The sequence below is a fragment of the Lasioglossum baleicum genome, chromosome 14 (assembly GCF_051020765.1).
Source record: "Lasioglossum baleicum chromosome 14, iyLasBale1, whole genome shotgun sequence".
In the NCBI taxonomy this organism is placed as follows: Eukaryota; Metazoa; Arthropoda; class Insecta; order Hymenoptera; family Halictidae; genus Lasioglossum; species Lasioglossum baleicum.
The window spans coordinates 5,337,715-5,351,131 of NC_134942.1; the positions used below are offsets into that span (position 1 = coordinate 5,337,715).

The 13,417-nt window shown below is 43.2% G+C and overlaps 1 protein-coding gene across 1 annotated transcript in view; it reads left to right on the forward strand.

Moving 5' to 3' along the window:
- Positions 1–13,417, forward strand: part of LOC143215898 (uncharacterized) — a 92,454-nt gene that overhangs the window by 62,643 nt on the left and 16,394 nt on the right. The window contains exon 4 of the mRNA XM_076438504.1: positions 12,488–13,326. Coding sequence (XP_076294619.1) covers positions 12,488–13,326 — 839 coding nt within the window. The remainder of the gene's footprint in view (positions 1–12,487; positions 13,327–13,417) is intronic.

Sequence of the window (13,417 nt, forward strand, 5' to 3'; positions counted from 1 at the left end):
AGGCTTCTTGAAAATTTATGGGAACACCAAGATCCCACTGCCATTTCAGGGCAGTCCCACTAGGCACTCTGGCAATCTTGTAGAGAGATGGCGGAGAGGTCCGGGATCGTGGATTTGGTGGTTCGAACATCTTGGTGTCCAGAATTATAGAGAAAATTCTAATTCTCTAGTCGAAAATTACAGAAACTTAGAAGTCTCAGATGCCTAAATTCTAGAGTTATGAGGAATTCTAGCTTTGTAGAATTGCTAAAATTTAGATGTCTTGGGTGCCTAAATTCTAGACTTATGGGGAATTCTAGCTTTGTAGAATTGCTGAAATTTAGAAGCTTTGAGTGCCAACATTCTAGAGTTATGGGGAATTGTAGCTTGGTAGAATTGCAGAAACTTAGAAGTCTTGAGTGCCTAAATTCTGGAGTTCTGGGTAATTATTCTAGCTTACAATTATTAAAATTACAGAAACTTAGAAGTCTTGAGTGCTTAAATTCTGGAGTTATGGGGAATTCTAGCTTACAATTAGTAAAATTGCAGAAACTTAGAAGTATTGAGTGCCTAAATTCTAGAGTTACGGAGAATTCTAGCTTACAATTATTAAAATTACAGAAACTTAGAAGTCTTGAGTGCCTAAATCCCAGAGTTATGGGGAATTCTAGCTTACAATTAGTAAAATTGCAGAAACATAGAAGTATTGAGTGCCTAAATCCCAGAGTTATGGGGAATTCTAGCTTACAATTAGTAAAATTGCAGAAACTTAGAAGTATTGAGTGCCTAAATTCTGGAGTTATGGGGAATTCTAGCTTACAATTAGTAAAATTGCAGAAACTTAGAAGTATTGAGTGCCTAAATTCTAGAGTTACGGAGAATTCTAGCTTACAATTATTAAAATTACAGAAACTTAGAAGTCTTGAGTGCCTAAATCCCAGAGTTATGGGGAATTCTAGCTTACAATTAGTAAAATTGCAGAAACTTAGAAGTATTGAGTGCCTAAATTCTGGAGTTATGGGGAATTCTAGCTTACAATTATTAAAATTACAGAAACTTAGAAGTCTTGAGTGCCTAAATTCTAGAGTTATGGGGAATTCTAGCTTGCAATTATTAAAATTACGGAAATTTAGAAGTCTTTAGTGCCTAAATTCCAGAGTTTTATGGGGAATTCCAGCTTACAATTAGTAAACTTGCAGAAATTTAGAAGTCTCGAGTGCCTAAATTCTAGAATTATGGGGAATTCAAACTTGGTAGAATTGCAGAAATTTAGAAGTGGGGTGAGTGCTTAGATTCTCGAAATTGCAGATCAGCCGTTTCATGACTTTTGGTGGCTAGATTCCGCGAGTCGGGGGAATAGGAGTTGCGTGGTGGGTATAGGGACGCAGAGAGTTCTACTTTTAGGAGGGCTCGGTCACGCTACCGGCGTGCAAATGATGACGGCACACGGTCTGCCGAGTCAGTCCATTAAACGTCGATATTGAACACATAAATATTTCTTCATATCGCCGGTGCGAATAAAAGCGTCGCTTGCTGACGTCGAATCCAGCCGCGTTTCGACTATTACCTGTCCTCGTTCGAACGCTTTTTGGACGGTATTACGTCATCGACGACCTTCATGCGACGTGGACGGATTAATATCTACGCCATTACTCGAAATAATGAGAGCGATAACGACCACGTTAAAACGTAAGCGAACCATAATGATTGGGACGAGCTCGAAAATAGGCGGCTGCTCGGACAAAGGTGTTGCAGACGTTATGGCTCCAGTAAAATTTATTACCATTCGGTAAAATTTTAAACACTCGCAGAGAATAGTATTCAGGTTTTAATAGATCGAGAAATTTCGAGAAAATCGCTGCCTCGGTAAGTTCGCACAGGAGTCCGTTTCGGAAGTCGGAACGATTGTTCTGTCTCCAGAACAATTGCGTCTTTATTTCCCCGAGTATCGGAGTCAGCAAATTTTCCCTCAGCAGGGAATCGCTGTATCACGTTCCGCAGTTTCACCTAGTAATGCAGTTCTTACATCGTGCGAACCAGCCAACCCCTAAAACGTTGCACAATTGCCGAATCCGCCTCCGTGGTCGCGTTAACCCGTAACTGCACATTCGCTTCGTAACCGATTCAGCGCACGTCGAAAGGAAATTGCGTTCGATGGGGAATAGCGTGAAAGCGGTTTCAAGAGGAAAGAACCAGAGAGAAGCGGCGCGGGAGAGGAACATCGGGAGGAGATCCGGATCGAGCAAATACTTTCCGACGTTACATTTCGCGGAATGAACAAATATCGACCATGACTACGCTCACGGACGACGTAATTTACATACGTTGCTGGTCTGCGCGCACGTATGTTATCACGGATGAGCAGGGAAAATATCCTCCCGGCGCCGAACTTCCTAAAACAATTGTTCCTTTAGTCGGAAAGCCCGACCGAGCACGTCAACCGAAATTGCAATTCCCCAAATTTACCCGCATTTGGTTCCTCTGTGCTTCGTAGCTCCAGTATAACACGAAAACAGTGCCCGGCGGGTCCAAAGTTGTACATTTCTACGGACCTGAGGTCCTGGATGTTCAAATTGTTTGAATTTCGTGAGAATAGAAAATTCGAATGGATCCAGAATTCTTATCGATCTTTGTTTTTTCTTTTTTTTTAAGGATGTGGTCAAAAACTGATGGGGATGGTGATGGGGCTCACGTGGCAGATGGTTGGTCACGCCACACCCACTAAAAAACAGTCCACACCCGGGACGATCAATGGACCGCCCCTCTACCAATCGCTTTCCGCATTTCGCCCGGCTTTTTATCCTCAGGCCCTTTTTTTGTCAAGGGGGAGGCTAAAACCGAGGGCGATGGACCGCCCCTCTAGGAAGCAGTTGATGCCCGAGCTTATGAAAAACTAAGGGCCTCCACTGTCGGGATTGTTCCTTAGTTCCTCGTCCCTCGAGGCCCACTACCACACCTGTTTTTGTCTTTCATATCCTCAGGCCCTGAACCACACCTGTTCTTGTCAATTCAGAATTCTTGTGGATCTAGTAATGCCCCAGAGTTCTTGGCTACCACAGTCCTTAGGGTCACACAATTCTACTCGCCTAATCCCTAGGCTTCCATTGTGGTTAAAGTTCCAGAGTGCCTAGGATCCCAAAGTTCATTGGATCCCAAAGTACCTAGGGTCCCAGAGTGCTTAGGATCCAAGAGTTCCCAGCGCCCTCAGAAGTCCAGGGTCCGGAATCTATGGTCCCATAAATCTAAGGACCTGGGAATCCAGATTTTCATAGATCCGGAATCGTCTGAATCTCGACTGATCTCGAGCTCCGTGAACAGTTGACTGCAGTGCGATCCACTCACGCCCACCCGCGCTAATTCAACGGCGACTCTCACAGACGGCGGCCAGACGAGGCCAAGAAAATATTCGTTTCGCAGCCGGTGTCGGTTTGCGAGGCGTGTTCCACACGCAATATCTCACGCGCCGTGTGATGTCACCGCGCGCGCGGTGTCTTGTTTTTCCCGGCTATCTGGCTCGCACGCGTCAAGTCCCGAGGTCGAGCCCCGGCGTATGCAAAAACATCACCGTTAACGTGAACGCGAATTATCGTTCATTACGGCAGAGACACGAAACCTCGAGAAGGTCAAAGATAGGCGATTCCTCGTTCTCCTCGAGGACGTTTCCCCTTTTGTTTCCTGGCCGGAGACCAGCAGCGGATCGATGGAGGAAGCTAGATCCTCTATCCTAGGCTGGAACGTGACCAGACTTCCCCCCTCTCTCCCTCTCTCGCTGTGTATGTGTGTATCCGATTGTTCTAACAGACTTCATTAGGCCGATGACGTGATCGGAACGAGACTGATCGGTTTTCTGCGTTAGCAGCTCTGCTCCGCGACTGACAACGTGCACACACGCCAATCAAACAGGTGCTGATCAAGGGGAACGCGAGACGCATTCCTCTCAGTTACGTGCTCGTCATACCTAAACGCGACAGTCACGATGAACCGACGGTTTTCCGACGCGCTTTCGTTCCGCGATCCTCCGGCTACTTTTTTTCCGACGTCGCGACCACGCTCGGAAAAGAATCTACCACGATCCTAGCTGCAGCTATCTAGCTACCGTGTAATGCGCTTAAGCGTTCCTGGAACGCTAGGATCCCTCTCTTCCTCTCTCACTCTCTTTATCTGTTTTTGTTCTGTTCGTCCCGTATCGGCGAATTTAATCGCATCCAGCAGCGGCGTATCTCCCGTTCTTTTGTGAATTCATTTCCCATCCCGCCGCACAGTGGACTGGATCGAGAAATTTATTGACATTTTGTTATAACTCGTAAACCATAAGAGATATCGGGATGAAATTTTACACAAAAATTCATTTGAAAAATAGTCAATTTTAACTGTAGACAAAGACAATTTTTTTATTTTGTTGACAGGTTCGCTGCCAGCAACGAGTTATCTCGTAGGTCGAAGTTTGTGTTTAGACTCGTAGTTGGCGCTGTCATAAAACGTTTTATCGCAAAAATCGACTACGATATAACTCGTATAATTAATAAGCAATTAAAAAATGTCGAAATTCAATATCTCTTTCCCATAAATACATGTTTTGTATTTTTATTTTACAATTAATTAACTAAAATTTGTTGGCGTGGTGGAACCGTTTTTGAAAATGTCGCTCGGCAGCGAACGTATTAAACAATAATATTTAATTAAGTTTCATTGATACTTTTTATTAAAATAAAATTGTTTAAGTATAATCTTCGAGACTATTTTTTACTCTTACTAAATATGTATTTTATATTTACATTTCATACATGCAATGTTTTATGGAATACGTAAAATATAAATTCGAGAAATCTTTTTATAATTAAATCATACAAAATGTACCGAGGAGGTAAAAACGCCTCACAAGCATGTCAAAAGATATTTTTTATGATAATTTATAATAATTATAAATAATTTTCTCAATTGTTTTTAAATTGATGTTAACAGGTAAACTTTTGGTCAATTTGTTTAGTTTAATTAATTATTAAATCTGCAGCTTCTGGATATCTGCAGGCATAAAAACTGAGATTAAAATTATTACATTCAACAAATATTGTCAGATATAAAATGTAATCCAACTAAAACATACTACTTGATCTGCATAGATAAAACAGTGACACTCACTAAGAAAAACTAAGAAACTCTTAGTCGAGTTATATTATTACCGTTCATTATGTTTTTAACAATAAAATTAATAGATTACTTATATTATTGTTAAAAATTACATACTTGTTTTAGGTAGATATTAACTTTTAATGCAATTGCAAAAATATTCATATTTGGATGGTTTTTACTTACTTGTGTAGTACCATATGTGAGTTGTTACGTCCCGATAACTTTAAACAATCATAATTTGTTTAAACGGATCAGTTCGGATATGATTTTCGTGGGGATACATATGTAGAGGAAGGTCTAATGAAAATGATCTGATATGTCCGAAGAGGTCCAATTCGGTCCATTCAAGGATATATCTTGCAAATTCTGAGAAATTATATAGATTCTATTCATTTCATTAATCATTAATTTTTAATACATTGCGAGAGCTAACATCCTCAACTAACAGCGTTAATTGTTACCCCAAAGGACTGTTTTTCATTTACACAAAAGAGCCAGAAGAATAAATATTAAATAGGGTAATCACAGGACACCTCGCTGAAAAGAAGCAATTTTTGCCTGAAAAATACTGCATCCCAAATGTCTATCTTTGTGAATTTGTATTAACTATAGTTTTTGTGGACAAATATTAATTTTTTCAGCTTCGATGTTGATGGACATTTAGGAAGCAATACAAAATTAGAAATTGATATGAGAAAGTCGACTTTTTTCGTGAAATGTCACTAAATTTCTCGATCGAGCCCACCTCCAGTCGTACCTTATTCGATCGTTCTATTTCTCTCAAGTAATTGTTGCCATTAGCAGCCAGACTGAATATTGTTTTGCCAGTTCATTCGTAATTCCAAGTTTTTGCGAGATGTTGTTCGTCTCCGAGCGTCGCGTGTGCTCGCGACGGGTCCGGGAAATATGAAGAGAGATGGTCTCTCGCGCGAGCTCGCGCGCGAATGAGAAATGCGAGGAACGCCGGGAAACGCGTTGCCCGTCGAGTCGCCGGAATTCTGGCTAAAAATTATTCAAGCAATTTGTCGCCGAGTAACTACTTTTTGCGGACAGTCGCGTAACAGCCATTTTCCAGTTGCGCTTTTCGTTCGAACGCGCCGTACCGGTTCTGCGAACGTGCCGGCGCAAAAACCGCGGAACGATGCGCGGCTGTGGCAACGCACGTTTCGCCGAGGTATGCCGGCGACGATGCGAAACGAATTGGTTTGTCAAGGTCGCTAGCGAAACTCCCTTTACGCCGAGCGTTTCGTGCTCAATTTGACATGTTGCTTCAAAATTGTTAAGCATCGATTGAAATATGTGAACGGTTTATTTCCCAGCGGGAAGGCTGGTCTATCCAATTTACTAGCCCTACCCCTCCAAAGTCCAGTGGAGGGGCGTGGCCTCGTTGCTCCGCCCCTCCACTGTGTTTCGCCGAGGTAAGCCGGCGACGATGCGAAACGAATTGGCTTGTCAAAGTCGCTAGGGAAATTCCCTGTACGCCGAGCGTTTCGTGCCGAATTTGACAAGCTGCTTCAAAATTGTTAAGCATCGATTGAAATATGTGAACGGTTCATTTCTGGATCGGTTATGAATAATAAGCGCCCTCTGCCTTTAACAAGGAAGCGGGAAGGCTGGTTTATCCAATTTACTAGCCCTCCCTCTCTAAAGTCTAGTGAAGGGGCGTGCCCTCGTAGCCCCGCCTCTCCGCTGAGGGGCGTGATTCGTGGAGCAAATTGCGCTCTCAGTTACTTCAGCGATTAAACAATCATGTAATATTGTATCATAACGAACAATTTAATTATTCTTGTAGAAAATTATTAGCGATATGAATTATGGGCGATCAGCTAAAAAATATTCGAGACAGCTCGAAAGATGGGGAAACAGCGAACGATTCGGTTCGCATTTAGGATGCAGCTGGCTGTCAGGTCTCGGAGGAGTTTCGCAAGCGATCCGAACGGAAGTTTCAGCCTCCGGGGAGCCGGAGCTCATTAAATCCTCGACGAAGCGGGGCAGGAAGGGGCGGTGAGAGAGCGAGCGTATGCCTCCTGGAGGAGAACGGTGATTTGCAATTGAGATCGCGCGCCGGTTAGAATGACGAAAATATGAAATTTAAATGACGTTCACCGCCTAAGCCTGCGAAGACACGAGGCCACGGCGGTGTACACGCGCGAATAACATTTCCCTCTTCAGAGGAATCACCCTGCTCGTTGGTTCACGCTTCCGGCGGCTTTGACGAACACGTTCCCTCGAGGGAGATCAATTTGCCGCGCGTCATCTCGATTCTAAATTCCTTGTAACTTGAAAAGTGATATCATAAATTGGTAAGCGTTTAGAGCTCTCAAATCAGTGTTGGGTCGTTCCCTCCGTAACGTCACGGTCCTACCCAATCGGAAACCAGTAGGGCGTTCCCAACGACTCGCGGTCCCGCCCACTCGCGCGACGCTCCAGAGGAATCGTGTATTTCGTGTAACGACATGAGCGTTTAGACACAAGTTTTTACAGCCAACCTCGACCTTTACGCGTCCTTATGTCATCACGAATTACGTTGTATCTTCGGTCCCCGAAGAATCATAACAACAATTATGGCTGGTGTACGGAACCGAGTGACAATGCTGATGTCACGGTAATCTCTTGTTGTGAGCTCGGTCGTCTGACGGAAACACGGCCGTCGACGGGAACTGTCTTACGCCACATTAACGCGACCACACGAATGAGTTAACAACAGCAATTTATCGCCTGCCACCCCGAGACCATTGTTCCACGCTGCTGCTCCCGGCTGTTCCCGGATCGCGAACAATTCCTATCGAATTATCAATAACCGATCCAATCTTGTTTGCTGGAAAACTCGACGCGGTCTCTCGCTTTATGTACCGGAATTCTGCGCGCGGCTGCGTACCGGGTGTCTTGGAATAACAAACGCCATCCGGAAATCTTTCGTCGTGAAATCGGTCTGCTTCATTCGTCTGACTATCGTTTGCCTTGTCTACTCGTTCAATTAATACCCCGTTAGCGCAATAATGGTCATCGAGGTTGTGAAGACTGGGTTAGCTCTCATGCCCTTGAGTCTTTACCCACCATTGTATTCTAATGCGCTGTGTGTCATTCAGGTTACCTCTGGAATTGTTTCATAAAATGTGCAAGCAGTGACTCCTCAAAGACACTCCCAATGTATTATTAATTAATTTATATTTATTATTAATATACAATTGAAATGTATAATTAACTAGAGGGGAGTTGTTGCTCGCTCGCTTTGCGAGTTCGCGAGAGGGTTAGTGGTACGCATTTTATTTTTATAATGTCGATAATGCAAACAGACGTCGATAATGTAAATTTCTATTGAAATATTGATTAAAAGTTGCGACGTTCTATTGAAATATTGATTAAAAGCTACGACGTTCGTTTTTTTGTTGTATTGAAATATGATCCTAAAAGCACTTTTAGTTTTTCCCGAATTTTCCATTTTTCCGTGATACTTTTCCAATTTTTCTTATCCCATAACCTAGTTCGGACTAATACGAACATTTTAAAAAAAGAATTAGCCAAATCGGTCCAGCCGTTCTCAAGTGATGCGCTTACCGACGAACAGCATTTGATTTTTATTTATATAGATTAATAGATTAATATACAATTAAAATGTATAATTAATTAATAATAATAATAAATATTGCGAACAAGTAAAAACTTATCAAAAATATGTAATACTCAATTACTGTACTGTCCAGTGAAAGAGAGTAAACTAGCGGGACGGGAACGGGGCAAGAAGGGAATTGCGGACGCTCCACCTGATCCCCACTTTTCGACTCACGCGTAACTCCCGCCGTTCATAGGCGTAGGAACAGATATTGCTACTATGCATTTCTACTATGATAATTTGTAAATGACTAATAACGCGCGCGCGATTTTATTCCGTGGCCGGTTATTCGTCGGTCACAAATAAATACTTACATATTTACTCGTTATACCTTATCCGAAAGAACTCGAATATGGTTCGAATATCGATGGGTCATTCGATAGGGCATCACGAAAAAATGTACCAAGTAAAATGAAGGAAGGAGGAAGGTAGTTACGGGGTAAAATAGAAAAACCAGTCTTCGGCCTATTTTTCCTAGTTAATGATGTTTAGAAATTCTGAGAAAAATCTGACACATGTCAAGGACCCAAATACACATTCTGCAATTGGTTTCAGATTTTTAAATTGAAAATGCTGCTTGTAAAAAATCAAAAACCTCAAAAAAATCGAAAAAATGCAGATTTCACATGGAAGTTCTACAGTGACAACATTTATATTTTTAAAGTACCGATATATTGTTATAGTTATTGTTAATGACTTTTTTCAGATTTTACAGTTTGGCGCGCCGTAGTTAAAAAAATATGAAAACCGATTTTTCCTAAGTCTTTTCCGCGAAGAACTAAGTTAACCTTACAATTTTTACGTTTTACTTATTCTGTAAGTCTATTGGGCACTGATAAACCTTGCACACTTTACAGAAGTAATTAAAAACTGAAATCAACTCGACAGTTAGCTAAGTCTTGGACTACGCCGATTACGCAGACTACGTCGACTACGCTAATGAATTGCCGTTGACCGCATCGCTCGCTCTGTCTCGTTTGTTTGCATACGTCTGACTTGCTCCCCGCGTCACGCGCCCGATTAGTGTGTGTGTCCGTCTCCGCCAATAGCGGGTTAGAGCCAAGAATGCGTGTGAGAATAGGCGTCTATGTTCTAGTCTGACCACTCGGGTGTTCTTTGCGTCCTTCTAGCCCCGTTCCCGTCCCGCTAGTTTACACTCTTTCACTGGACAGTACTCATTTGAATATCAAGTTAGACGGATATGATAAATAACTTTTCCAATTTAGTGAAAGTTAATGAAAATACTTCTCGCTGCAGAATCGTTTCGAACGAATCGCCGAGGGAGCCCGCGACACCGCGTGCGAAACAAAACCGGGCCGACACCGATTACGGGTTCATTTGCAATTTAATTGCAACATCACTTTCCGATTGATTCTCCGGCCGGACGCGGACGTGTTTGCAAACACATTTTCATCGATTGGGGCGGCACGACGCGGCGCGGCGTTTCGTCGGGGAGGAAAAGCGGCGGACGAGTTTCAAGGACGATTTCGGCGGCTCGACGGAGATCGCTCGCGTTAAATATCCCGTTTAAAACGGGAGGCCATCAATCAGCGACTGGTGGCCGGGAACAGGGGCACGCGAGATCTCGAAACAATACAATCGAGTCGACGACGCGGGGGATGATTCCCCGTGACGCAGAAACGCGTCGAGGTCGTGCACGAGAAGCATCGTTCAAACGTCCGGCGCAGATTGCGTCGTCGTCATTCCTGTTCCTCTGTCAAGGATTCCGTGTTCAACCGAAAACAACCTGTTTTTCCCTTTCACCGGAATTCAATTCCTCGCACCGTTCGAAACCGATCTCGGAATTAAAGGAGTCGCAGCGTGGAACCGGGAAGCGACAAGATGGCGGCGGTGTCCCTTTTCTCAATGGCTTTTCCTAGCGGACAAGTATTTGAGTTTACATCAAAGGAAATTGAACTCGCGAATACGTTTCTTGCAAGACATTCTCCGGTTTCCGAGACGCTCGTTCCACCTTAGAGATACTAAGTGCCGTCTCCACTGAAGTTGAACATAGCTCCTTCATGCCAATCTGGAGAATATGAATGCCTTTCTTTCGAGAATATCGTAGAAGTTGTTTCTCGGGAAACAGAGAGCCGAGGAATAAACTGTGAGGATCGTCGTTTTTGCATTCTCGAGATTGGCATCAGGGAATCGTTTCATCTTCAACAGGCGCCACTGAGTTTTTCCAAAGCGCAATGAGCGTCGTCGGAACACAGCTGATGCGTTGAAACCGACGCTAATGCGGCATCCGACACAAAACACCAAAGATTCAACTCGAGATACGTACAAGCCCATGAATTATTCATCCCGCATCCTTTCCGCTCTACATAGCCCGAGAGCATCGTAAACACTCGGATCAAGTTTTCATAAGCTGAAAAAATAACTCTTAGCAAACTGCCGGAGGCAACGGACCGCGATCGAGATCGCTCAATCAAAGCGTTTAAACAGTTTACAAATATTTGGTAATTTCACAGGTTCGATGTTGCTCCTCGCTGAAAACACACTTGAGGAGAATCAAATAAAATTGATTTTTCCGATTGAAGTCTGCTCGACGCACACTGGTCTACGCGCTCGGTCTAGCTGTTCATTTGTTAAAAAAGCAACTTGCCTGAATCGATGTTTATTGAATAAATGTCCTAAATGTCCATGACATTCGAAAACGATGAAATTAACGAGATTTATTAAAAAATTGTCATTAGAACAAGCATTTAAAAATCAACATTTTATCAATCCCGAAGAAATTACCTCTTTTCTTATCGATACCCTGGAGAATCTAATATTATGTGTCGATTTTTGTTGCAAATGAATAGTATTTGTCTATATTTAGAGTATATCTTTTGTATACTAAGATTTAATATTTATAATTTATCGAGATAACAATGCTCAATAAACTAAAGAGAATCTTCAAAGTTTTCAATCTTTGGTGAAAGATATCTTTCGTCCCTCATTGTATCAAAGTGCATTATTATCAGCGTTATCATTATTATCTTTTCTAAATCATGTAAGAATCACATCCCATTCGGCCCCGGTACACAAGTTATTATTGTTTAAAGAGTACGTGTCGCCTGAATCGCGGCCGAACCTCTGGCATTTTGATGATGCAGTCGAACAATTAATATTGAAAGATGTTGATGAGGAAAGTGATGACCATAACGATTTGTCAATATAATATAACATAATGTCAATTGTTATTGTTCTTTATACAATAAAAATTATATTTTTGTTTTTTATAATTAATATTATGTTTTCCGTACAGTTTTAAATAAAATATTTTTGATTATGTTTATAAAATCCATTACTTAAAAAATGATTGATTATTGCGCTCATTTAAAACCTGAACCTGATTTATCAGACACTTCCGATAACAAATTCCGTCTACAAATTTCACAATCCAAACAATTAAAAAAGAAATTTTTAATGCATAAATAATTAAAGTCACCTCGAATTTTTAAAAGCCAATATGTATTTTTGACTTCGTAATATTGTAGCTGATATCAAAACGAATCCAACGACCTAAATTACTATACCTTTAAACTTTCAAATAGTGTTAAAATATTAATGAACAGCTAGATCTGATACCCTAAGCTGCCTAGACGCGCGACACACCTGATAATATTCCTAGGTCTCTCAGAGTGTGGTTGATTGCCTGCGTCACTCGTTGAGGGGGAGAACAATACTTCGACATTGAATTTTACCGATTTATGCCAAAAATCAACGGGTGAAAAATACACAGGATTTAACAAAGGGTTCATTCTCTGGTTTCAGGCACACAGCGGTGGACGAGGGCTCGCCAGGTTCAGTCTCCCGGTCTCTGCCGGTTCCTCAGGACTCTCTGGACTCCTTGGACGTGTCCCTGGACGCCTCGAGGAACATCGTTTTTCCATTAGACTCCAGCTCCGGCGAGCACTTCTCCTCCATCCGCGGGTTCGACCTGCAAAAGCCGGACTTCCAATATCCCGAGAAAACTGCGGGATCGCCTCTTCCGCGAGAGTCTGCGACCTCCAAACCGTTTGCCCGGAGATCGCCGAGTAGATTGAAGTCGAAGGATCGATCCTGCGACTCGGAGAGCAAGGTGACGATCAGATTACCTCGCGAGGGATCCAAGGCGAAGACCACGAACCAGGAGGACTCTTCCAGGTCTTCGTCGAGCCCCGAAGACGATAACGATCGTGAAATCGTCGAGGTTCGCAAGGACAGCGCGCTGTTCTTAGAGGATACCGAAGGACTGCCTACTCTCCGCGAAATCCTCAAGTCCAGGACACCCAAGGTCATCAGACCTAGAAGAGAGAGCAGCGGGTACGCGAGCAACCTGGGTACCTTTGACGAGGACAGACGGAGTTCCACGGCGGATGCTCTGCAGGACCTGTCCTTGTTCCTGAAGGAAAGACGCAGGTCCTCGACGGGACCGAAACGACCCAACTCGAAGGTGATCGTCGGGAGAACGGAGGTCAGCCTCGCCGAGGAAGCCGACACTGTGCTGGACAGAATGCCGACCACGGAGCTGCACCGGAAGCTATCCAGCTCGGGACTAGACATGCCAAACATCGAGGAAGCCAAGGAGGCTCTAGGCAGCCTCTGCAGTCTCGTCGAACGCGTCAGCGTCGGTGAGCAAAGATATTCAAACCTTGCGTTCCCTATTTGCGAAAGTTCTCCTGCAGCATCCCGCGATGCTGCTCCAGACTTTTCATCATTGTT